The sequence below is a fragment of the Trichosurus vulpecula genome, chromosome 2 (assembly GCF_011100635.1).
Source record: "Trichosurus vulpecula isolate mTriVul1 chromosome 2, mTriVul1.pri, whole genome shotgun sequence".
NCBI lineage: Eukaryota > Metazoa > Chordata > Mammalia > Diprotodontia > Phalangeridae > Trichosurus > Trichosurus vulpecula.
In genome coordinates this window covers 312223358-312248289 of record NC_050574.1, presented here as the reverse complement: position 1 = coordinate 312248289, position 24932 = coordinate 312223358, and the positions used below count along the sequence as shown (strand labels likewise).

Genomic DNA, 24932 nt, shown 5'->3' with positions numbered 1-24932 from the left:
AGGCTCACGATAGCCCAGTGAGGGCCATGACCTGGTCACACAATGACATGTGGATGCTGACGGCAGACCACGGGGGATATGTGAAATATTGGCAGTCCAACATGAACAACGTCAAGATGTTCCAGGCACATAAGGAGGCGATTAGAGAGGCCAGGTTTATACACAATATACCATTTTCTGTAGTTCCTATTGTCATGGTTAGACTGATCTCTAAATGTATGCTGGGTGCAGAGATGCATGGGCTCTGTCAGATCCTGGGAAACTTTGTGCACTTTAGAAACACAGTATTTTCCTTTGTTTCCACATACTCAACATTTTGCTGGCACCTTTCTGAAGTAGTATTGTCCCAGTATCCGCCTCTGCAATATGTTAGAGATGTATTGTCTGCCGCATTTTGCACTGGTATTCTTTTCTTCATATATATGGTTTACAATGTATTTAAGTTATTCCTTTTTGATGCTCATTGTGTAAGACAAGAATATTTCATTCCAAATAAAGAATTCAGACTTTAATAATCCAAATGAATAAAATATAAAGCCTACAGAAATAAAACACCTACGTAGTTCTCACAAATACAAGAAAAAGGCTTAAGTGAAGAACTGGTTGGCTTGGTTATTCCAAGACTTGAGATAAGAAGTATTAGTACTAAAAACCCTTACAGATAAACTCTCTGGTTGTGAAAAACATTAAAGGATTAATGAATGGGTTCTTCAAGCTTTGAAATTGTAAGCAAGCAAACCATGACAAGAAGACTGTAGGACATTTCTCCTGATTCACTGTTGATACATCAGTTATGAAAGTGTATTTTTAAAAAATAGAGTTTAAAGTGATATTTTCAGCAAGCTGTTAAATATAATCTTTCAGTATGTACAGTAAAACTGAAGAAATGTTTCATATTTGAATCTGAAGAATTGCTGCAGCCTCAGAATAAAGTTATGCAGCATTCCTTTAGGTTGGTGCGGCCCTTGTGTGGTAGAAGGTTGACATTGTTACGAAAACACCACCCACGGCAATCACTCTTCTTCCTTTTGTGTCTTATGGAGTAGTCAGATCAACGTACCTGTGCTTAATGTCTGGTTTAGTGCCATCCATACACTGAATTGCCACATCAGTCTCCCCTTTAGTTACAGCAGTGATGTTTTTGAAATAAATTAGTGAAATTTGGTAACCTTTAACTGCACCGAGAAGGAAGTGACTGCTTTTCATTTGCAGGAGTTAGTTGGGCTTTAATCACCATTCCTGTTTCCCTGTAGTTACACCACAGGAAGCAGCTTCTGTGGGGCTTTCTAGGAAGGAGATGGGGAAATTCTTCATACAAACATTTTCAAATGAATTAGAAGCATATTACATAGGAATCTTTAGCAAACACTATACAACTGGCTTCCTACTTCTACTTATATTTTTTCCATAAAGACATACTGAGCATTATTCCTACATGTTTCACAGTGGCATGTTTTCAGAAATATTGCCAACTATATAATTAATTTAGTTCAGCTATTCTTCAGTTTCCTCTTTGTGTCTTTCTGTGTCTCACCCCGACCCTCACTTTCAACCCTTCCACCTCCCCTCCCCTCTTCTCTCCCTTGTTTTTTTTGCCAGCACCAAAAGACAAAGCTATATTTTGGGAACATATGCAGAATTAATGTAAGAGTAAATTGTTAGGTCACTTTTTAAAATACATTCTCAGAATAGAGGATTGAATACTAAGAAGCAGGAATAAATACTCTGCTGAATTCATCTTTTGATGAAATGTGCCTTTCAGCTGGAACCATTCTCCAAGGGCACCAGTGTTGGATACTTTCCCTTTCATCCTGTTTATAACGCCATACAGTATTTTATTTTGCCCTGTCTGAGAAGCACAGATAATCTGTTAAATGCTGACTTCTTTCCCCTGCTGTGTGTCTTCATGTAACAGTTTCTCACCCACGGATAATAAATTTGCTACATGCTCTGATGACGGAACTGTTAGAATCTGGGACTTTCTACGTTGCCATGAGGAAAGAATTCTTCGAGGTATGTGTATCAACAGTACTGATTGGAATTATTTAAATAGGGAAGACACTTTTAGCTAAGTAGTCTCAATACAACAGTACCAACTCTTCTCCATTCTACCTTTAAATCCTTGGGCATAATCTTGAAAGAAAGCAGAACTTTTAGTGATCCACGATTGTTTTAAAGTCCCACTTCCCAGATTTCTAGTATTTTTCCCTTAAAGTTAGTTTGGTCATGGAGTTGAGTACAAGTATGTTTTCACATTAGTCGCCTTTGTATATGCCTCTTGTGAAGGGGATCGAATTCCTTTCTGTTTCTTACTTTGGGTGCCATTTTTATTAATAAACACTGAATATCAACATGCTGATGACATTTTATTCAGATTGCTCACATCCTCATGGCAATAACTTTTAGAAATACTCAACTCACAAATTTTATTGCTTGACAAGTTGTAAGTTCCATTAACTACACTTTTATGTATTTATGCATAAATTAAAGCAGTTAGTTTTTCCATGAACCACATCTGGGCCCACATATTCCTCAACTTTGCTTAATAATTCACTCCTAGGTTATGGAGAGCTCTCTTTAAACTAATTTTTTTGGGTATTTAGAAACAGCTGCTAGCTTAAATTAATTACTCTTTTATTTCTGAAATCCCATACTACTTAGGCTTTATATAGAGAACAAAGAGAGTGGGGTAACATCATTAATAAAGGTAAAAATTAAAGATGAAATTTTTTTCACTGCATTGTGTATCTTGTAATAGACAGCTACACACATTTACACAGAGAAACACAAACTGGAGCATATCACCTGTATCTTGTAGTAGTTGGTTATAACTCTGGTCCAGAAGTTTTATTTTTTAAGAATATGGCCTGAACCTACACTGTTTTAATCATAGTCAATAAAAGTACTTCTGCACTCTTAACTTTTGATTCCAGCATTCTATAAACTTAAAATCTTTCCCCTGATACATACAATCATGGATAAATAAAAAAAGACTGGGTTACAGAAATCGGTGTTCAAGATTTTCATTTCTTTTCATAGTTAACAATATTAGTATAACTAACTCCCTTTTGAACAATTAAAAGATAGGTCCAGCAGTTGCTTTTATGTATTTCTTCATACAGTTTGAACAAGGGAGAAAGATATTGTTCCTTTTTATTACTAAAATTGTTAGATTAGACACACAATATCTTCAACTTACATATTGTATATATGCTATTAGGATTATATAATTGTGAAATTTTTCCACAAAAAATAATATTAGACCATCTAAAAAATTTTGGCCTATATGTGACTTGTTCAAATCCACCAAAGTAATTCCTTACTGATATGGTGCAATAAAAAGCATGCTGCATTTGGATTTGGAAGACCTGGTTTCAAATCCCAGCCTTGCTATTTAACTAAACTGTTAACCTTGGACAAATCTCTTATCTTCTGTGTTTCTTCACCTGTAAAATGAAGGAATTGACTGGATGGCCCCTGAGATCCTTTTGCACTCTAAATCTATGATTGTCAGATCTTATTAGCCAAGAATAGAACCCAAATCTCCTGATTCTGTTCTTTCCTTCCTTCTTTCCCTCCTTTCTTCCTTTCTTCCCCTCCTATCTTTTTCCTTTGTCAGGAGAGCTTTTAACTCTTATTTTAAGTACATAAATACAAATGAAACACAAGTTTTTTCTGTAGTTAAGGTTAGGAGAAAATGGGAATGATTTTTCCTTTGAGTGAAACTTGGAATACAAAACTAGATTTGCTTTCACTGAGGACTAGAACCACAGGTGAAAATGATGTACTTTTTGGGACTGTATTTACAAAGTTCATCAGTGGAGAGAATTGCACATAGATAGATAACCCTCCATAAATGCAAATCAGCAACTAGTCTATGAGTTATAATCTTAAAAGAGTTGCCTCTGGCACTGAAAGGGTAAGGACCCTAGGGTATGTATCAGGTAGGGCTTGAACTCAGGTCTTTCTGAGTCCAACCTGGCACTCTAAACAGTGTTTCATGCTGCCTTTATATATATATTCTAAAGAAGACTTGGCTACTGTAATCTCTTTGTCATCCAACATTTGATTTTTCTACAAGTTTGACCCACAAAGTAAGCTGTAGTAGAGGAGGTTATAAATGTTATTCAGAAATTTAAGATTGTAAGATTTTGTTGATTTCATTTCTTTCATCCCCTCATTCCCAACTTTATTACCATGAGCATTTAAAAATTGATTAAAAGTTAAAAAAGCTAGTTCTGAAGAGATTTTACTTCTAGTGATGGTTTTATGATTTGCACTTTTATGCCCGTATTATATTGTATGATGAAATTATGGTATAAGGATTACCAATTCCAGAGGTTTGGAAAATAATCTTTTTTTCCTTTGCTAGTGTCCAAGTAACCGGAGCTCGTTTTACAATAACCTCTTCTACATACTATATTGCCATGTTTATATTTGAATGTCATAATGTATAGTCCCTAGCTTCACATTTGTGGGGGCAGACATTGACATTCATGTTTCATGTTGATTTTTTTTGTGCCCTTTTTGAATCAGCTTGTGCTGATGCAGAAGGAAAGCCAAATAATAGAGGAGAAAATCTTTAGTATTTTTCAGGCCCTTGTATTAATCTAGGCCTCTAAGAAAGAAAGGAACACTGTATAATTTCTGACACATGAAGTGCCTGGGTTGGTCCCTATGCAGGCAAAAATGATTTGAAAAAAGAAAAAATTGTTAAATCATTTTTCTTACAAAATGGTACATAGTATCATAAATCAGCTCACTGCTCACAGTCATGCAAATCATATTCATTTAATGCACATTTATTACTATTTTTCAAAATAATATTGAGGAGAGAATGACATATCAAATAATTGTTTATCTTGAGACATAACCATTTGGAAAACTTGAGTCTAAAAGAGCCCTTAACCTGTTACTCAGTTATATATTTGATTCTTACCTAAGTAGACCCTTACTTCAGTAACTTAAAATCAGAACTCTTTGTTCAGCCAATATTTATTAGGATTTTGCTTTCTGTTAATTGCTGTATATAGTTCAGAATCATCATAAAGACAGTCTTTGTCTTCAGTGAACTTTTAATAGTCTAATAGAGGCAAATAGTACGTCTATACCTCAGTACTTACATGATAATTACTATGTGAGTGGTACAGACAACGTGATACATGGGTACAGATATCAACCCTTAAGTCCGTCAGTTTTATTGTCTGAGATGAACAGTAAAAAGGATGGAATAAACAATGTGGAATCTACAGAAAGTACTGAAACACCTATACATTAGCAGAATTATTAATCTTGTATACTTTTTGAATCTGAATAACACATTTGTAAAAGAAACAATGTAACGTAGAAACATTCAAGGTATATAGAACATAGAATTATTAATTATTAAATTTTATGTGTATAAATTTTGTTGATCAAATGTCTGAGTAAATAATTTGTTACTTTGGCATAATGTGGAATAAGGTAATTTGCTTTATGAACCAAATATATATGGTATGAATACTTAATAAATATTTGTTGTTGAATTTAAATTAAGTCTAAAATAGATTTATCAGTAGGAAGCTAAATTTTATACTCTTCATTTTGTATTCAGTGAGAAATTTAGGAAGAAATCTGGAAGGTTTTTTTTTTTTTCTTACCAAACTAAGCTTACAATATTTCTTCTTGAACACTTTCAAATGAATTCCATCTTACAATTGTTGTTTATTCCATGATAAACTTCCATTTCCGTCCCTGATTTCATTCTTAGATACAGCTGCCTTAGAGCTAAGGTGTAGATGTATAATTTGGTAAATATTTTAAGTCATCACCACATTAGAAAATGCTGAGCTCTGTCTGAAATTCATTACTGATTATTTTGTGGCCTCATTAATGTGCATATTTTCTGCATCTGGCCTGATAATAGTCCATGCAGCTTATATTTTTCCCTTTAGTTTTATAGAAAAGGAATTAACAAGCCCCTTCCCATATGGGAAACCGATAAAAATTATTATTGGTATCTCGCTTGCTTTCATATAAATAGATGCTTCTAATATATTTGAAAAATTTTCTTAAATATTTTAAAGGTAACTTCCTGTATATCTTTTAAGCTCATTGACTGTTAACATTTTTTGAGTTTTGTAGAGAGAAATTTAAGAATTCCCCCTATCCAGATCACTAGGCGTTCTGAATTTATATGTTCAGAAATAATCAGATTTTACTTTATTATGGCCTTTACTGTTTTATAATTGAATACCAGTGAATGAAAACATACCTTGGAGAAGAGAGAATATTGTATCGCTCTTTGATACTTTCTTTTGGCTGTTAAATTTTTCTGTGCCAAATAAAGTAGGGAATTTTGCATTCCATCCTTTTCTTTATAATAAAATTATTCGATATTTTGTTCTTTCATGTTTCTCAAAATATGCAGAATCTTTGGAACTTTCTCTCTCTTGTATGCATAAAAACTAAACTATCAATACACATTCAACTTAGCTCAGTCATTCTTGTCCTTGGATATGTGACCTGCTTAAAAAAGCATTCTAATTTTAGATGGGTCAGAACTAAAAATATATTTAAGAATGATTACAGAGATAAAACATATCTTGTTTTTTTAATGTGAAATCTAATAACTGATATTTATGGGAAATAAATGATAGATTTTAGGTAACTCATTTTTTTATAAAAAGTCCTCTTCCATAGCGTATTCCTCAGAAATAGAATATTGCATAACCTAAAGCAATTCTGAAGGAAAAGCTACCTTTTTTTCTTTCAGATTTTCAGCCAGAAAAGTTTTTAAATTCAGGCTTTAAAGGGTCATCTAAATTTTGGCCTGCACAATTTGCTCTTGTTATCATTTTTGCAGTTTTGGAGTATTTTATGTGTAGAGTGATTCTGCAAATTACTTTCATATGTTAAGCTCCCCTGGTGTTTTCCAGCTAATTTTTTGGAAAATGCTAGTGCAACCCAAACATATTCCCTGGTGAGTTATAGTCAGATAGACTTAGGGCTGACTTACCCTAAATATTGGGACTGTTCTTTTCTATATACTCTGCCTACCTTTGCACACTTCTCTGTCATTATAAATTGACAACACAATGTGGAACTCACCTTCTGAACCCGTCTACATCAACCAAGTTACTACTCTTGTTGGGTTCAGTTCAGTTTGATAAATAATGCCCATTGTATGCATTACAGTTTACTTGGGCACGCTACAATTATCTGAAATTCCTAAAGCTTTTTTTATGTAACACTGCTTTCTTTTCTGATTCTTCTTTGTTTTCATAATTAAGTAGTAATATTTTTAAAGACCTCATCCATACTACTATATTCACAATTGCTTCCATTTCCCTGTCCCTTTTTTTAATTTGTTTTTTCATTTATTTTCAGCATTGCACTTGACTTTTGTGTCATATAGCAGGAGTTCACATCTTCAGGTGCACTGTTGAATAGTTAATGTAGAGTAGGAAAGAGAGCTGCCTTTGAAGCCAGAAAAAACCTGGGTTTGAGTCCCACCTCTGACTCTACAGGCCGTTTGACCCTGGGCAAGTTTCTTAACAGTTTTCTAGTCACCTAGAGTTTAAGTTGCCAAGCAGATGCTGTGCTGCATTGGTAAGAGGGAATTTCCTTACCTGGATTTCACCATACTTAATGAAATCACAGGTCCAGTCTCAATCCCTGTGCATCGTAGAATTCAGAATGTGGCAAATGTAATATAGGGCAAGTGATCTTGGAACTTCTTTGTAATCTTTGAGACATCAAAGAGAACACAAGTGATGCTGGAAGACTGGAGATGGGAATTCTACCTGACATTTTGCAAAAGGTGAAAAGATGGATTTGCAAACTGACGAGCAAGATGTAGATTTCTATCATTAAACAGGACAATTTAGGTATAAGTAGAAAGAGAAGAGAACATTAGTATGCATTTGGGTTTACTAGCCTAATAAAGAGAATATCATCAAATAACATTTATGAAGCATTTCCTATGTGCTAAGCATTAAGAATATCTAGACAAAAACACCTGAACAGTCTTTGCCTTCAAAAAACTCACATTCTCTGGAGAGAGACTATACTAAGACACAGAACAAATTCATGCAAAATAAATTGAGGTAATTGGTTTAATGTAAGAAGTTGTATTTGAGCTGAGTTTTTAAGGAAACCAGGAGTCATAAGAGGTTGACTTAAGAATAGAAAACATTTTAGGCATAGTCAGCCTCTGCAAAGGCAAAGAGATGAGCTATGTAGTGTCACATGTGAGGAACAGCCAGAAGGCAAATTTGGCTAGACCATAATGTTCATGGAGTGTGGGGGATTGAAAATAATGCATAAGAAGGAAAAAAGAGGTTAGAACTAGGTTATGAAGGATTGTAAATGTAAGAAAAGTTTGTATTTGAGTTTAGAGTTAATTGAGAAGCACTGAAGTTTATTGAGCAGAGGAATAGAGGTGTCAGATTTGTGCTTTTGTAATATCACTTTGATAGGTTGAGTGTAGTATGGATTGGGGGAGGAGTGATTCTTAGGAAGACCAATTAGAAGACTCTTACAGTAAGTAATCTTGGGAAAAGGAGAAGGTCTTAAACAAGGGTAATGTTCTCTTATGTGCATGGAAAAGGGCAGATGGGAGAGAGCTTGTGGAGGTTGAATTAATAAAGATTTAGGAACTGAATAAATACATAAATGAAGGAGAGTGAGAGGATGAAGATTCAGGTTGGGAACCTAGGTAACCACAAGGGAATTAAAATAGGGAAGTTAGGAAGAAACTAGATAAGGGGGGAGGTAATTTTGATTTTGAACATAGAGATCTGGATTTAATCAAAATGCTTGACCAATTGTCATAATACTCTAATGAACCTGAAATGTTTCCTGGATAACAGGGGGAGTCATAGCTGGTTTAACTATCCATATATTCAGAGTCAGTGAGAAAGGAGATTTCTAATGTAATTGTGTTATATAGATGCAATCTCAATTTAGTTCTGTTCAAAAATGTTTTTCCTTAAATCAGAGAAGATATGTAAGACATAGTTTTAAAAATTTATGAGTAATACAGATGTGGGAGGCATAGTTTTTACATTGATAAAATCAGGTCAGAGTAAAAAAAAATATTTTTTTAATATCTTAGAACTGGGGTTCTTAATTTGGAGTCTGTGAACTTAAAAAAATAAATTTTGATAATGGCTGCAAGATAATTGGTTTCCTTTGTAATCTTTAGTCCTTTATATATTTAGAAACATTATTCTGAAAAGGGGGCTGTAGGGCTTGACAGGTTGCCAGAAAGGTCATGAGCAAAAGAGTAAACATATCCTAGAACAAGTTGAAGTTAAAATGTAATAACCTGCACTTGCTGTAAAAAAATAAATTGCACTACTACAGCTTTGATGAGGCATGGATTAATGACTTCATGTAAAAAACAAAACCCAACAACATTCTGAATGTGTTAATTGATTGAATTCCTAGTAAGCAGAAAATATGACATGAAAGTGAAACAAGCTAATGTGATCATGCGCTGTCCAGAAAAAAATGTGGTTATAGTCCCACTGGACTTGAGTCTGGTACCACATCTGGAGTATTAATTTTAGTCAAGTGCCTCATTTGGGAATATTGACATTGATGTAAAGAGATAGAAAAATAGGGAGATGAGGAGATGGCAGAGTTGTCATATGAAGATTAATTGAAAGATTCAGTGATTTTTAAATTTAGGGGAAATTGCATAGCTATATGTATAAATGAAACGGTCATGAGGAAATAGGATAAAATTTATGTTCTGTAGCTTCAAAAGACATAACTAAATCTATACACTAGGCACTTCAGAAACAGACTGGATATGCCTCATGGGGTCAGGGTTGCTAACCTCTGTACCATTGTCCTCTTGTTGGGTTCTGAGGTCCAATAAGATACTTAAAGAAAAAAAATGTAGCTTCAGACCAGTGCCTGCACTTTCAGCAGAGTAATCTTTACTGAAAGAAGCCCAATAATATGTTCTCAGTTCTTTATAATATTCTTTCTTTATATTATATTTTCTGTAATTTTATAGTTTATTTCAAATTTCTATTGCACACAATTTTCTTTTTAATCTATCTTTATCTTCCAAGTCCTTTGCACATATCTAGCTATTGTCACCTTTTTCTTTTGATTTTTTTGTTCTGCCAATAAAATTACCAATCTTTCATCACCCTATGGGTATTGAGAATCTTTTCTCATTTTTGGTGCATTTTATAAAATCTGTTTTCCTTTAGAAATGTATTTCCTTCATTTTGGAAGTGTGTAAGATGGCATTTACCTTTTTAGTATGCTACATTTTTGTTTTAGTAATTAAACCACTTTTAAGTGACACATAATCATAGTATTAATAGGTAATCAGAATCCCACATCACTAAGGTTCATTTTTAAAATTGGTCAGTGAACTTTACAATAAAAAGTCAAACTTAAATAGCTGTCAACCACAGCTTGTCAATTACTTAGACTATAACTTTGTCTAATTCTAACTCTTGTATATTTGAGTATTTTTGTTAAATTCTTGTCAGTATGTAGACTTTACTCTTAAATCTGCTTTTCACTTTATCATACAGAATTGTGTTGCATTTCTTTGCTGCAGTTTGTTTAGACATTCACGAACTATTTATAGTTTTTCCACTTCTCCATGTCACAGAACTGTGAACCTTTTGTTCAAATAAATAATCCATTTCTCTTCAGATGTATTCAGAAAAGTGAGATTGTTGGTTCTCATGTTACTGTTTTATGTCTTTATTTGAAAAACTCATTTAAAATAGTCCATTTAAAAATTAGGAGCTATTAGTCTTTTTAGAACTGCTATAAATCTGCTTGTCATTTAGCATACATAGTATTTTCCACCGTTTAATCAAGCACTACAAGTACCTAGAATAATATTTTTTTTAGTGTTCATTGGAGTTTCATATGTATTTGTTTTTAAAATTTTAAATATATTATTTAGAATTTACTTCAAAGACATTTGTGGAATTGGTTAGGAATTACAGCAGTTAAATGGAATACTTGTTACCCAGATTCTAAATCTGCCAAAGAGATGATTCTGCCCTTTTGTGTTGACATCATTTTGTCATATACTTTATTTCACAGAATGGTACAACAGTGTCTTTGTCAAATTTAATTTGTCAAATATTGGACATAGATTTCTCCAAAAATAGTTTCCAAAACCTTTAGCAAAGGTAAAGAAGACAAATGGAGGCTTCATTAACATGTAACAGTTTTTGTTGAAACTTTTTTTGGGTGTGGAGCTGGGGGAGGTCTTGGGTTTTGAATCTATGATTACAATCATGTAGAGAATTCCCTTTACTAGGATACGTTGGTGATATAGTTTCCTGGGACACCAAACTAAATTTAAATGACTTTCCCAAGGTCACAGAGTCATTATGCCTTGGAGATGGAACTTGAACCCAATGCTGTCTGTATAATACTTCTCAGGTGAAAACATAAATCTGAAGAAATCACTGGGCTTGGAGCTCAGCCCATTCAATGCTTATGTAAGCATAATTGAGATTCCATGAAAGTGTGGCCCATTCTTTTATCTGCAGTTATGGACTAGAGTTAAATTCTTACATAAAATTGCCAAGAAATAGAAGGTTATCTTTCTGTAATGCTTTCAATGAGGCATGGCCAATGGAGAGTCATCAAGAGGAAGAGGACTAAGGGATCGGAATAGTTGAGGTTTGACTGACTACTTAATTAGGAAAGAGGCTAGAGGCTATCAATTCATTTCTGTTAGTCAAATTATAAGTTCCTTGGGGGCAGAGATTATACAGATTATCTTTATAAAACATCTAGCGTAGCACTTGCTGCCAAATTAATACTTTTAAGTATTTTGTGGTGTTAAGTATTTTTGGTTTCTTAATGTTTTAAAATGTCAGACTTAAAATACAAATTACTCTTATTTACCATTGAAAATTATTTGCAAACATCTTTCAGATATAAATTCAACAAAGTATTTGGTCCAATTCCCTGGAAGGAAGCCCGGTAATGTCACCTTAAAATTAATAAAACATTTAACTTTGAATGAACTGATTTTAACATTTAGTTTCTTAATTTTAAAATGGGCAACCTAATGTTAAAATTTTCTGTACTTCTTTCCTCATACAAGGAGGCATCTGAAGGAAAAGCACGTTGAAAATCTGACTGAGAAACCTTATCCAAAGCAACACAGTAAAGTGCCCTTGCAGTGGCAGATAATTGTAGAACTTAGTTTGGTTTTTGTAAGGGATGGCAGTTGTTGCCAGTCCAGGGTCAGAGTATCAAGGACATGATGGGATTTGCAGCACTGAATTATAGTTGGAATTTATGGTCAGTCCTTGATCTAAAGAATATTCAAATTTAACACTGATTGTAAGAATGTATATATACCTATCAAAATTCAAACCTTGGAAGAGATTTGTGAGCAAGTATCTATCAATCTGATAAGAAGTGAAATGAAAATATGGTATGGTTTTAATTCATTTTGCTTGCTTACATCATCTACCTCTTAATCTGTGTAGCTGTCTGTAAGGCTAAGTCTCTAAGATTAACCTAGATCTTTCTTGTCATTGTCAACTCTGTATTAAATTATTTAAAACCATATAAATCACTTGCTTCTCACACATTCCTAGAAACTTTAAATGCTCATAATTAATATATGTTGCCTTTTAAACCCTGAGGAAAATTCCTCTTTCAAGTTTAGTACTGTAATAGATGTCTTACTGTGTAGGCACATTTATGTATGGAACATGGGAAAACTTAAGTTTTCTTACATGTGATTTGCACTTCTAAAATAGTTACCTATGAAGATTTCTTCACTTGTTACCTTTTGTACATGAGTGGTAGTCCATATTTCTTACAGTTTCCTAAAATTTTGTAGCACTTAATATAATAGATGAATGATTTTCTTTCTGGTATATTTTTACCTTAATTGCCTATTAAGATGGTCAATAATACCTTGTACTTATTACCTCTTTTTTTAAGAGCTCAATATTCTCTATCAAAATAGTCTTGATATGAAAACAGAAGTCTCACTCTAGAATACTTTGACAAACTCTGCTATTTATAGTTTTCTACTATTCCTTAACCAGAGTCTTTGTTCTAAAATGTTTGTTATTGCTTAGATGCAATTTGTTTGTTGTCACTGTATGTGAAGTTCATCAAGTAGTAATTAAGAGAGTTTAGTTGCTGTTATGTGTCCTCTGTATACGAATATGGAAACAGCACAGAATTGGAGCTACATTTGCTTGGTATTACTTCATCTCTTCCCCTAAGACAAGACTGAGAACTATTAAGTACTCAGCAGCATCCCTTATGGATATTTTCGTGTTGGCTTGAGGAAATAGTGGAAAGTTCAAAAAGAACTTGTTGGATTAATTTCTGATGATCATGCAGTGATCTGGTGATCATTAAAGAAGATATACCTTTTAGTACCAGACTTTGGTTAGCAGTTATGGCAAGGGTTATTACTTGGTAGTGGATGATTGCCAACTGGTAATTTTGTTTTTAGCCTGTCTTGCTGCAAACTACTAAATAAATTTCTTATTTTGTGTTTCTCTTGATCTCAGGCATCTTTTCTGAGAAACATATCTAGTTTTAGTAGAATTTTACATTTTACTTTAATGATTCCTAAAGAGGATTATCTCTTTTTCTTATAAGTGACAGGTGAACAATACACAGCATTTAAAGAATTAGCAAAGATAATATAATTACATTTTGTTATATTGTCATATATTGTCATTATGTTATACAAATGCTAATTAACATCTTAAATTTTTTCTAACTTTACTGTAAAATATTTGCTCTGCTGTGCTGTTTCTCTGAATAATATACATTATAATGCCTTATGATTAGTTCTGGTGAGCATAGATAACTCAAAAGCCAGGAAGTTAACTGCAGTTAAATCAGAAAACAGACATACATGTTCCAGGCACTGCTTACCACTTGAGAGAAAATCTTAAATTTAAAATTTATAACAAAACTGTTCATTACTAATTTCCAAACCGAATGGCTTTCTCAAGATATTCTTCATTCCACATTGTATATGTTATAGTCATCAGTCAAATGGCATGCACATTGGAAGCTTGATTCTTCGATGCTACATTGTAGTCTAATTTCCTTCTTAATCCTTCATACCTGATCTTTTGGGGCTTAATTTTCACATACAAAGTTACATGACATAGAAGTATTGTTTTATTCTTATTGTGAATGAAACAGCTTCTACTAAAGTCCTACTGGTAGACCTTTTGTGTCATGGAGAGAGAGAGAGGTCCACGGCTTCTTGAAGGCTGTGCTAATGGAAGGGGTGCTCTAATAGATCCCTAGAAAGGAAAGCTTAAGATAAGGATCTTAGAGCAGATTATTTCTGTCTTCCATGTACCATTCCAGACAAATCTAGGGACATTTTCACTAGCAGTTTGACGATGATAATAAGTTTTCCAACCATAACAGTTCATAAAATCTACTAAGGCCCCAGAAGGTTGTTATTTTTGTTGTTAATTGGATTGCTACACTCAGAATCATGGTTCCTTCAAATCTTTAAACCAAATAGCACCTTTGATGGGTGGCAGGTAATGAAAGAAATGAAAATATTTAGCCCATTGTGCAAATTATCTCATAGGCAGCTCACCACAATTTGCATGTATTGTCCTGACATTTCCTTTTTTGCCTTTAAATGGATTGCTTACAGCATTGAGCAAGACAAATTTTCCTTCTTTGAAATTTCTTTATGATACTTGAAATTTAATCAGTTTTCAGTGATAATTCATCTTCCTTAGGCACTAGATTGGATCTCCTATTATATTTTATATCTCTATTCCCCATAAAAAAAGTGATGGCAACTTATAGTGAACTAGAAGCTGGGGCAAAAAATAAAAATTTTATCTAATCCTGAAAAAGTTAGTTCTGAAATGTTTGAAACTTCAGAGGAACAAAAAATTTGCTCCTATTTGTTTAGCACATTATTTTATGAGTAAATAAATGTTTATTTTTCAGAATTGTTGGTATTGTCCTGAAGGGGCTTTTGAAGAGTTCATAAAGGGTGAGGAATAGAAATGAGGTAGTTAATTGAGGAAGAATTAGTGTGAGGGTAACTATAAGGGAGTTACAAGAATGTTTGGACTCTGATATTTGGGCCATACATTACATGCCTCTGAGGTGAAGTTATTAATATTGTAAATCACACTTGAATGTGATATTGGAATGGAATTTTGACTTTTTTAGTCAGCTCATTCTTTTTGCCATTCCCTAAGGTCCTAATCTCACTTTATTGGTGTAGAAATATTCTTAAATATTTAAATGATTTTTTAAAGGCTGTTCTAGCAGAATGCAACTTAGATCAGGTTCCAGCAAATCAGGAAGAATTTCCTGTGTGGTCCTTATGGGTCATTTGAGAACCATTCCAATTAAATGTGGAGAAGCTCATTACTAGATGACCACATTGATTTTTCAAAGGGTTCATTAACATGTAGAGAGGGTAACCACACTGATAAAATCACAGCTCTTTTGAAATCCATTGACACTGTACTCCTTAATACAATATTGCCATAGAGCAGAAGAAGTAGAAAATTGTGCCTAAAAAAAGTTCTAGCAGAATCTTTTGGAAATACTGTCTAGAAGCCTACAAATATTGCATCTTATTCTTCAGGCATCTTTTTCCAGTTCTTTCAGTGACTTGGTTTCCCTTCTCTCTCATAAGGTGGCTGTATTAACTCTAGCAAATCTTTTTACCTTTATGGCCCCTAGTTTCCTCATCTCCAAAATTAAATAATCTCTTATGTCCGTTCCGGCATTATCTGTAAGCAAAGACTGAAAAGCAGCTACAATTTTAAGGTTCCATCAACTTATTAAAATTGCACTCCACTTAAATACTTGAAGGAGATGCTCTAAAATACAGGATGTCTGAAAAGTCACAGTGCAATTTTATGCTTTGATAGCTCTTATGCATTGGGCTGGAACCCTTGATTCAACTCTTGTGAAGGTAACTCATTGAAAGTCCATCTCTCTTTTCTGGTCTTAATATTTTTTAATTGGTATTTACAAGGGAGATCAAAGTTGGGAGCCATTAATATTTTCCTTTTTCTTTCTTTTTATATTTGTCTTTTCTCAGACACAGAAGTAAACAGTTTGGGCGGGGAGGCAGAATTATCCTGAAAAATTTATTTCAAATGCATTGCTAAGACCAACACTTTACCTTTGCTCCATTGTTCATTTTATTCAGAGATACTAGATTGCATTATGGCCTCATGGCTAGGAATAAAACATACTTTAATTAGATTGGCAAAGAGAAATAGCACTACCTGTGTATTCTCTCTCCAGTTCACCTTTCTTCCTAATGTAGCCATTTTTTGTTTATTCAGGCCCTGTGGCACCTTTGGTGATATATCTTTACGTAGTGATATATAAAATAATTGCTTTATATTTAGATCTTACTCATTCAACTGGGACACCCCTCTGAATTATTGGTAGATATGGCAACCACATATATATGTTGTTATCTAGCAGTTAAAATTCATAACCATAAAGGTTTGTGATACACATTTCAGTATATTCTTTATAATACAAAAATGTTACTGAACCACTGTCAGAGCATTTTTCAAGTTCTAGCAGTTGTGGATTTCTATCAGTCTGTTTATGAACATGGCATAAAATTACAAAAGTGACTCAGAGTTCAGTCTCAGCATAGGCCAAAGTAACTGGGCTAGATAGGTGTCCAAACTAACCATGGTCTTGTGATTACTATGTTCCAGGTAACTGACTAAAAACTGCTTATAACATAGTATATGAGGCTATAGAATATTATGCATATGATTCCTTTTCCCTCTCTTCTAAAAGAGGAAATAAATGTAATCTATAACATGGAAGTAAAATTTTTATTTGTCTATTTGTGGGGAAAAATGATTAATAGTTTGAAGCTCTTTTCATTATGATTTGTAATAGGAACTTTTTGCTTCATAAGCACAGTGATAACTTTTAGAAGTACAGGATCACAGATTTTGAGTGGGAAGGGACCTTAGGTAAAGTGACTTAACCCATCACAGATTGTGGTTTTATTATGCTTTTGAAGTATGCATAGTACACATTGTGTGCCCTTAATAAATACGAGTTAAATAAATATGTGGAAGGCTAAGACTTGTGTTAAAGGGACACAGGCATAGATTAATGTAATAGGTTGGAGTGGGGAGAAAGGATAGATAAAAAATTTATGCAGAAATGGATGTGAAAATGAATAGTAATATTGATTACCTAAATGTTTCACACAGCATTTTCACTGGCTTCCAAGATAAGGCAGGACTTATACCTGTCATCATCCTCTCTAGTCTTTAGGGTTATGGCAAATTAGATTTTGAGATATCCTTGTACAGAGCCTATTAAAGAGTATTAATAAACTGAAACCAATTTCTGACTAGATGTGGATTGTCTCCATATGCTTTTTTTTGAAGATTTTACATTTTTATTTTTGTAGGATCATACATATCATATGCAGCTTAAAGGGATTCTAGAAGCCATCTCGCCCAACTTTCTCATTTTATAGATGAGAAAACAAGACTATTGGGAGATAAAGTAATTTGACCATAGTTACACAGGTCATGAAGAGATGCGATTGTATCAATCAAATGTTTATAGTTAAAATCTAAGGAAAAAACAGAATTGGGAGTTTAAAACGTATGATTACACAAAATATTCCATAGAATCTAGACTGGTTTAAACTAAGAATATCTAGTATGTGACCTTGAACAAGTGACTTGGTCTCCTTTGAGCCTCATTTCCCTCATTTGTAAAATAAGGGAATGGACTACAATGGCCCCTGAAGTTCCTCCAGCTGTGTTTCCTGGATATTAATAAGTAACCGAAAAAATAGGAAAGTTTCTAAAAGATTGTACTTTATGAAACCTTAATCATCACTCTCAGTGACTGATCTGATGCTGCTATTTGCTTTCCTTTTAAAAGGACTTGAACAGGATGAGTATTTCCCCCTCTTATTTTGGGGATAAGATCCTTGTATAAGATCCTTCATTAGTTGCATGGCTAGTATTAAGTATCTTTCTGATGAAATTAATATTCATGCTTTCTACTTCAGTTAATTGTTTTATTTAAAGAAAAGATTGAAATCACTTCCAAAGGTCATCTCTAACTTTCCATTCACTGTAGGAATCCCTTCAATATCATCTCTGATAGGGTCTAGCCTGTTTATACTGATATTTTTGACAAGAAGGTGTTTAGCCACAGAATGTTTACCCAAAAGAAATTCCTCTAGTGTTTCTGATTCAAGATTGATATTTGGATTGGATATATTGTTTAGGACTAGGATATTTTTCTTAATGAGGTCAACTGACACTTGAACTAAAGCACTTAAATGAAGCTCTCTTGTTTTATATACATCATTGTTATCACTGCATTTAGAATTGCTTTGACGTGGTAATTTTTCTTTACCTTGGTTGATAAAACTTTTAGAATATTAAGTTTGAAGGAGTCCTTAAATCTAAATTCTCGACTGGGTAAAGTTGATCATTTGCTTCCTAAGGTTGAAGGAAGAATGTCAGACTGTCATATAAAATGGACACTCTTAGTGTTTATTTCATTTCCACAACTACTTGAAGAGTGGTATTACAACAAGCTTTCAATCCGTTTTTTAAAATAGTGACTTCTTTTATATCATTACTTTACAATAATTCTTTTCCTCCATTTCCCAATTGAACCTTTCCTCTAACAAAAAATTTCAGTTAAGAAAGTCATATTGCCCATCTGTGACAACATATGCTTCATTATGTACTTAAATTCAACTGTCTGTCTTGACAGGTGGCATGCTTCACCAATAGTCTTTAGAGGTTACAATTGGCCATTGTTTTAGTTAGAATCATGAAGTCTTTCAATGTTCAATTTATTTTCCTATTGAACATTTTTACTGTTCCAAATCTAAACTTACAGTCCTTAGTTGACTTAACTAATTGATGATGTAACCTTTAGGCAGATGAATTAATTATTTAATATATAGAAATCCCACCTAACATTAACACTGTTAGGAGAAAGGACATTACACAGAACTGTTTTGTTGCAGAGGAACAATTTGATAAACAAATGATTGGATGAATGGTATGATAGCTAGGTTTAAGTACCTTAGGGTCAATTTTGATAAAGGTGTTGGGACATTATTATAAAATGGTATTTGTCAGTCTGATAATATTGCATGTGCCTGCATAAAGGTGTTGTTCTATGTTTAGACATCCAAAGTTGAACTAATGTCAGTTGAGTATTATGTGAACTCCTTTCTGTAATTCAAGAAATTATTTTCTGATATTGTCTTGTTGATTCATCTGAAAATCCTTAAAACAAAATTTTTAATAATAAACATGGAGAATTCTTTGAAAAGTTATCTAGAACTCAGTTTTAGAAGCTCACTCAGCCATCCCATTTCTATTTTGAGTCACATATACCAATCTCCATCAGTAAAACTAAATCTCATTGCATTTTTATGACATTAAAGGTCATTCAATGTATGGTAAATTTTATCAAGTCAGATGTTACAGACCCTTCTATAGACTGTATGAGAGCTTGCCAGGCTTACCAAAGCGTAAAGATTTAAGTACTTCACTTACAATGTTTGGTACTGATGACATTTCAGATTTGGGGAAGTTTAAGCTATACTTTGAACTCTTTCTGTTCTCACCTTAACTCACAAATAGTTTTTTGGTTTCCTTTTTTTTTTTTCCCAATTAAGCATTTTCTCTTCCTCTTTGCTCCTTGGGAAAAAAAAAAAACAAAAACTTTATGACAAATATGCATAGTCAAGAAAAGCAAATAATCATGTTGGTATTATCTAAAAAATGTAAGTCTCATTTTGCATCTATCTCTTTTCAAGAGGTGGATAGCATCATTTTTCTGAAATTGCGGTTGGCCATTGAAAGACTGAACAAATTATGACATGTGAATGTTAATGGAATACTATTACACTTTAAAAAAATAGTCAACAGATGGATTTATAGAAACTTGGAAAGACTTGAATGAACTGATGTAGCGTTAAGTGGGCAGAACCAGGAGAACAAGTCATGTGGTAAGAATAAAAAGACTTTGAAAGGCTTCAGAAGAGCTCAGTGCAATGCAGTGATCAGTAAAAGCTTTTTATATTTTTAAAAATAGTATTTTATTTTTTCCCCAATTACATATCAAGAAGATTTTTAAGTAACAGCTTTTTAAAGAGATATCTAGGAGCAATCAGTTGTTACCAACATTTTAAGGAGAATGTATCTTGTTTCTTCCTGACGGGCCTTTTTTTTCTTTAAAATTTTTTTCAATTATCAAGCATTAATTTTTTCCTCCCACCTGGCCCTACCCATTAAAAAAGAAACCAAATTGTATTGGTTATATCAAAAAATGAATTTACTGTTCTGCCTGGTAGTAATCCATTATTTTTTCTCTTAACAAGGTGCTCTATCCTCTGTGCCACCTACCTGCCCTTGAAGGTGGGTAGCATTCTTTATTGGACGTTTGGAATAATGGTTGATCATTTAGTTGATCAAAGTTAAGTTTTTCAAAATTGTTCAATTTTATAATTTTGATATAATAGTATAAGTTCTAATTTTGTTCACTTTGCATCTGTTTATAGAAGTCTTTCCATATTTCTTTGAAATAATTTTTTTCTCATTTATAGTGCTTCTGTCATATTCATATACCTCAATTTGTTCAGCTGTTCAACAGCTGATGATCAGTTTCTATTTTTTTGGTGCCTCAAAAATGAGAAGCTATAATTTTTTTTCACATCTGACCTTTTCCTCTAGGAGCAGCTAGGTGGTGCAGTGGATGGAGCATTGGGTCTGGACTCAGGAAAACCTGAGTTCAAATCCAACCTTGGACACTTAGTAGCTATGTGACTCTGGACAAGTCACTCAACCTGTGCCTTAGTTTTTATAATTGGAATAATAGCACCTACCTCCCAGGGTAGTTGTGAGGATCAAATGAGATAATGTAAAGCATTTAGTACAGTACCCGGAACATTGTAAGTGCTATATAGATGTTAGCTATTATTATTATTTTTATTTTCTTGAGTATTGTGATATAGTTGGGTCAAAGAGCATTTGCCATTCTCCAGATTTAAAAGTACCATCATTCTTCACTGTCTTTCCAAGATTACTAACATTGGCCCAGTACTTTATGTGGTCAGTTCATCTGGGCCTCATGTCTTGAATTTGTCAAAGGCAGGTGCTTTTAATATTGCCCAGTTTGTTTTTGGTTTCAGAGTCCTTTTAACAAATTCAGTCCTTTGAAATCCAAGATAACTTTTCTTTGTTCTCCTTCTGCTATTCCCAGGAATGGGAACTGTACCTTGTGGTAAAGTTTTACCATTTCTAGAGGCATCACCAGAAGACCTACCAGATACACCAATCTGTACTCCTGTTCCTCTGCACTGATCATTCCAGCTTAAATGAGCTCATTATCTTCTGGTCCTGTAGCACTATGCCATTTCTGGCCTGGGTTTATTTCAGGCCAGTCCCATGGAAGCTGAGGTTCGACATTGGAACAAAATGAAACATTCAGCTGTTAACAAAAGATTTAACTTAGCCATTGACAAAAGTATACTCGACAAGCGAAGCCATGGAGGACACCTCGGGCTTAGCTGGACAAAATTCCTTTCTTGCATTGCCCATTTTAAGCTACCAGTAAGTTTAAGTACCACCTTGACACACCCTTCTATTATTCAAGACTACACTGGTTTTTCAAAATACTTCACTTTTAGCTGTACCTCAATTTGGCTTTTTCCTGCTTTTTCTATCATTTCTTTAACTCTATTAAAGATAGGGAGAGAATGCAGTTCAGTTTCTTGGAGAAACAATTTGACATTTGAATTGAAGAAATAAGTAGAAATGAACACTCAACGAGACCTTTTAGGTTATTTAGTCCAATTCCCTCCATGTGAAGGTGAAGTACATCCTTAGAGATCTCTGATTGTTACTTGATGCTTGATTATTTGTAAAAAGATGAGAATTTAAGACTTTAAAAACTATTTGCTTCTTAGATTTTTTAATTCTATGTGATCAAGTAGAGGGAAGAATGATGATTGAGAATCGTACTTCTATCAGAATCAGGAATATATAAGGATTCTTATGAAATGCCTGAATTCAAAATTATTTTTTTTTCTGCTATAAGCCCTGACTTCTAAAGAATTTGTATCTCTTGTGTTAGTGTGGATTTATTTAATCTTTCATCCTTTGTTTAAAAAAGTCTCTATTTTACCACGTTATCATTTTACATTGTTAATTAAATAACATTATTGTAGTAATCTACCAAAGAGCACCTCTTCTTTTGCTTCTGTTTTGTTTTGCACCCACACTTCCACATAAGCACTGTGATCTAAGATGAAAATTTGATTTCTTCTTTTCATTTCCTTTTTCTCTTCCTCTCCTTCTCCCCCCCCCCCCCCCCCCCCCCAGTATTTATAGTCTTGCTTCATATAGATCTGAGGAAACTTTAGCTCTCAATTTTTTCTCCTTGCTTTCTTCACGATATTAATCTACCCTTATCACATATATTGCACTTTCAGATATCGTCCAATCTGAGCCCAAAGGTATGCTGCGCTAGTCCCATGGCTGATGTTTTAAATTTTAATTGTATCAATGCATGGTATAATTTATTTTAGGCCCCTGGCATTTTGCCAGTCCTTAGTTACATTGCTGATGGAGAGAGAGAGAGAGAGAGAGAGAGAGAGAGAGAGAGAGAGAGAGAGTGTGTGTGTGGTATTTGACCCTTCTCTCAAGAAAAAAAAAAACCATTTGAGGCACAAAAATCAGCACTTTCATGTTAATCTGTCTGTTTCCTCATAAGTATGAGTTCTAAGTTTTCATTTTTCATGTCCTTAGCTGACAACATAGTTCATAGAATGAGCGTTGGATTTGGAATCAGCAGACCTTAATTCAAGTAGTGGGGAAAGTTAGTTAACTGGATCTTAGGATCTTTTGTTCTCAATCTGTACAATTTTCAGAAGCTTGTGATCTTGGCAAATTGTACAATTTTTTTTTAAAATGGAAAACAAGAATACAGTCACTAATACCTTACTTTGAGTTACATTTTGATAATTAGATGGCGTTCAAAGTGTTCAAAATTAAAATACTACTTTTTTTATTCTTTGAATCATATCCACTTATTTAAAGAGTATATTGCTTTTCCTCTAGCTGATATTTGACTTCTTTGTTGTAATAAAGAAGCTAACCGTGGATCACCATTTCACTACCTTCCTCCCTAATTACAGCTATTAAGATATTATGTTGGGGAGGTTTGAGGTTTTCATCTTAATTGTTTAGAACTAGCTTTTTATTATTGTAATGCTTGATATTTTATTTAGTAGCATTTTCCCAGTGTTACTGTACAAAGGAGTACTTGGATTATTTTCTGTTTTCCTTTCTGTATCTAAAAATCATGCTACTGTATGTAAGAATGTGTAAAAAAAATTACCAATTTCCAAATGGTTATTTTTGTTGATAAAATTGACCCCCTCCCTTTTTTGAATAAAATAAAATGGGATGAACACAATTTCAAGCCTTGTAATAAATCTTATTAGAGTAGAGATTTTCAGACAGATTTCCACAGAGTGCTTGATGTCCATAAGCTTTCCTTTAAGGGAGATGAAGTTGTGCAGCATATGTTTAATTTTTGTCATTTCTACCAATACTAAGCTTTAAACTCTCACTATTATTATCTTTTAGGCTGTTGGCCTTCAAGAACAACATATCCCCCGCAACCATAGAAGATTTAAAGACCCTAAAATGTTTTCCACCCAAACAGTTACTTCAGCTTTGGGTTTTAAAGATGTTCAAGAGACTATGATATTATTTTGATAGAATTCAGATTTTAAAACTGAATAATAATCATTTTTTCAATTGTTATGAATATTATAAACTCAGATATGGTTATATAATTGGTCTGGCTAGAAGGGATTTCTTTTCCTGCCCTTTAGTGCATAAATTTTTTTAAACAATAGTGCAAATATATATTAGGGTTTACCTTTTTAAAATTCAAATTTTCATCTAGTCTAATAATGAACATTTTCCTTAAAAATTACTTTTCTTGAAATCCTTATCTTTGTTATATGATACATTGATACCACATTGCAAAGGTTGCCTTTTCCCCCCTGGTAGTTCTTTGTTTTAACAACTTTTTAAAAACCAGCTATTTTCTTGTAAGGAGACAAACCAGAAGTGTCCTATTCACAGTAAATGATCAGTAGATGTTTGTTAATTATGGTCATGGATTGAAATGAATAAAATCCTTTTACTACTAGCCTGAAATTAATTACTTATGCAGTCTTGGCAGGTAGCTCTTTGCAAAGCTTCATAATGTAACAATAGCTAGTATTTATATAATGCTTTAAGGTTTGTAGTGTTTTACAAATGTTTTTTCATTTGCTTCTCACAACCGTCCTGTGAGATGGTTGCTATTATGACTATAAAGTAATTTAAACACTTCATTGAAATTCATAATGTGCAAGTGATCATTTAAATCTGCCAATACCTTTTATGTTGCTAAAACAATAACAAAAAACCCTAAGAAAACACTACTTACTTGCTTCTCATTAAACTAATGAAATAAGCACCAGATCAGATCAAAATTGAGTTGAATTTATTACCCCATTTGACCTCAAGAATGAAAAAGAGCACTTTGGAATAATTCCGACCTTAATTTTTCCCCCAAGTTAGAGTCTTTTAGTAGGTTAGTAAAAACCTCACAACTTTAAAGTCCTTTCACTATCACAGATTTTATTCCTAAGTCACTCCCTGATATAGTTGGTTTATAAGTGAGACTAAAAATATACTTCCGTTTAAGGTCCTTTCCAAGTTTTAAATACTGTGATTTGGATCATTTGTTCAGTATGAAGTGTTAACTGTCTACAGTGAAGAATATGTGCTTTTCATTATTTAATCTTGTAAATATTTGTAATAGCGGCATGAAATAATGTGGTCTTAGTTTCTCTTTGAAGGAAAATTTCT

At 33.4% G+C, this 24932-nt stretch overlaps 1 protein-coding gene across 4 annotated transcripts in view; it reads left to right on the top strand.

Annotated features, from left to right (window-relative positions):
• WDR33 (WD repeat domain 33) overlaps positions 1-24932 on the top strand; it is a 121014-nt gene that overhangs the window by 59690 nt on the left and 36392 nt on the right. For 3 of the 4 annotated variants that reach the window (XM_036744278.1, XM_036744279.1, XM_036744280.1), the window contains 2 exons: positions 3-154; positions 1916-2013. In XM_036744278.1, coding sequence (XP_036600173.1) covers positions 3-154; positions 1916-2013 — 250 coding nt within the window. Of the gene's footprint in view, positions 1-2; positions 155-1915; positions 2014-21261; positions 22236-24932 lie in introns of those variants that run through there. The other variant, XM_036744281.1, reaches the window with a different exon arrangement.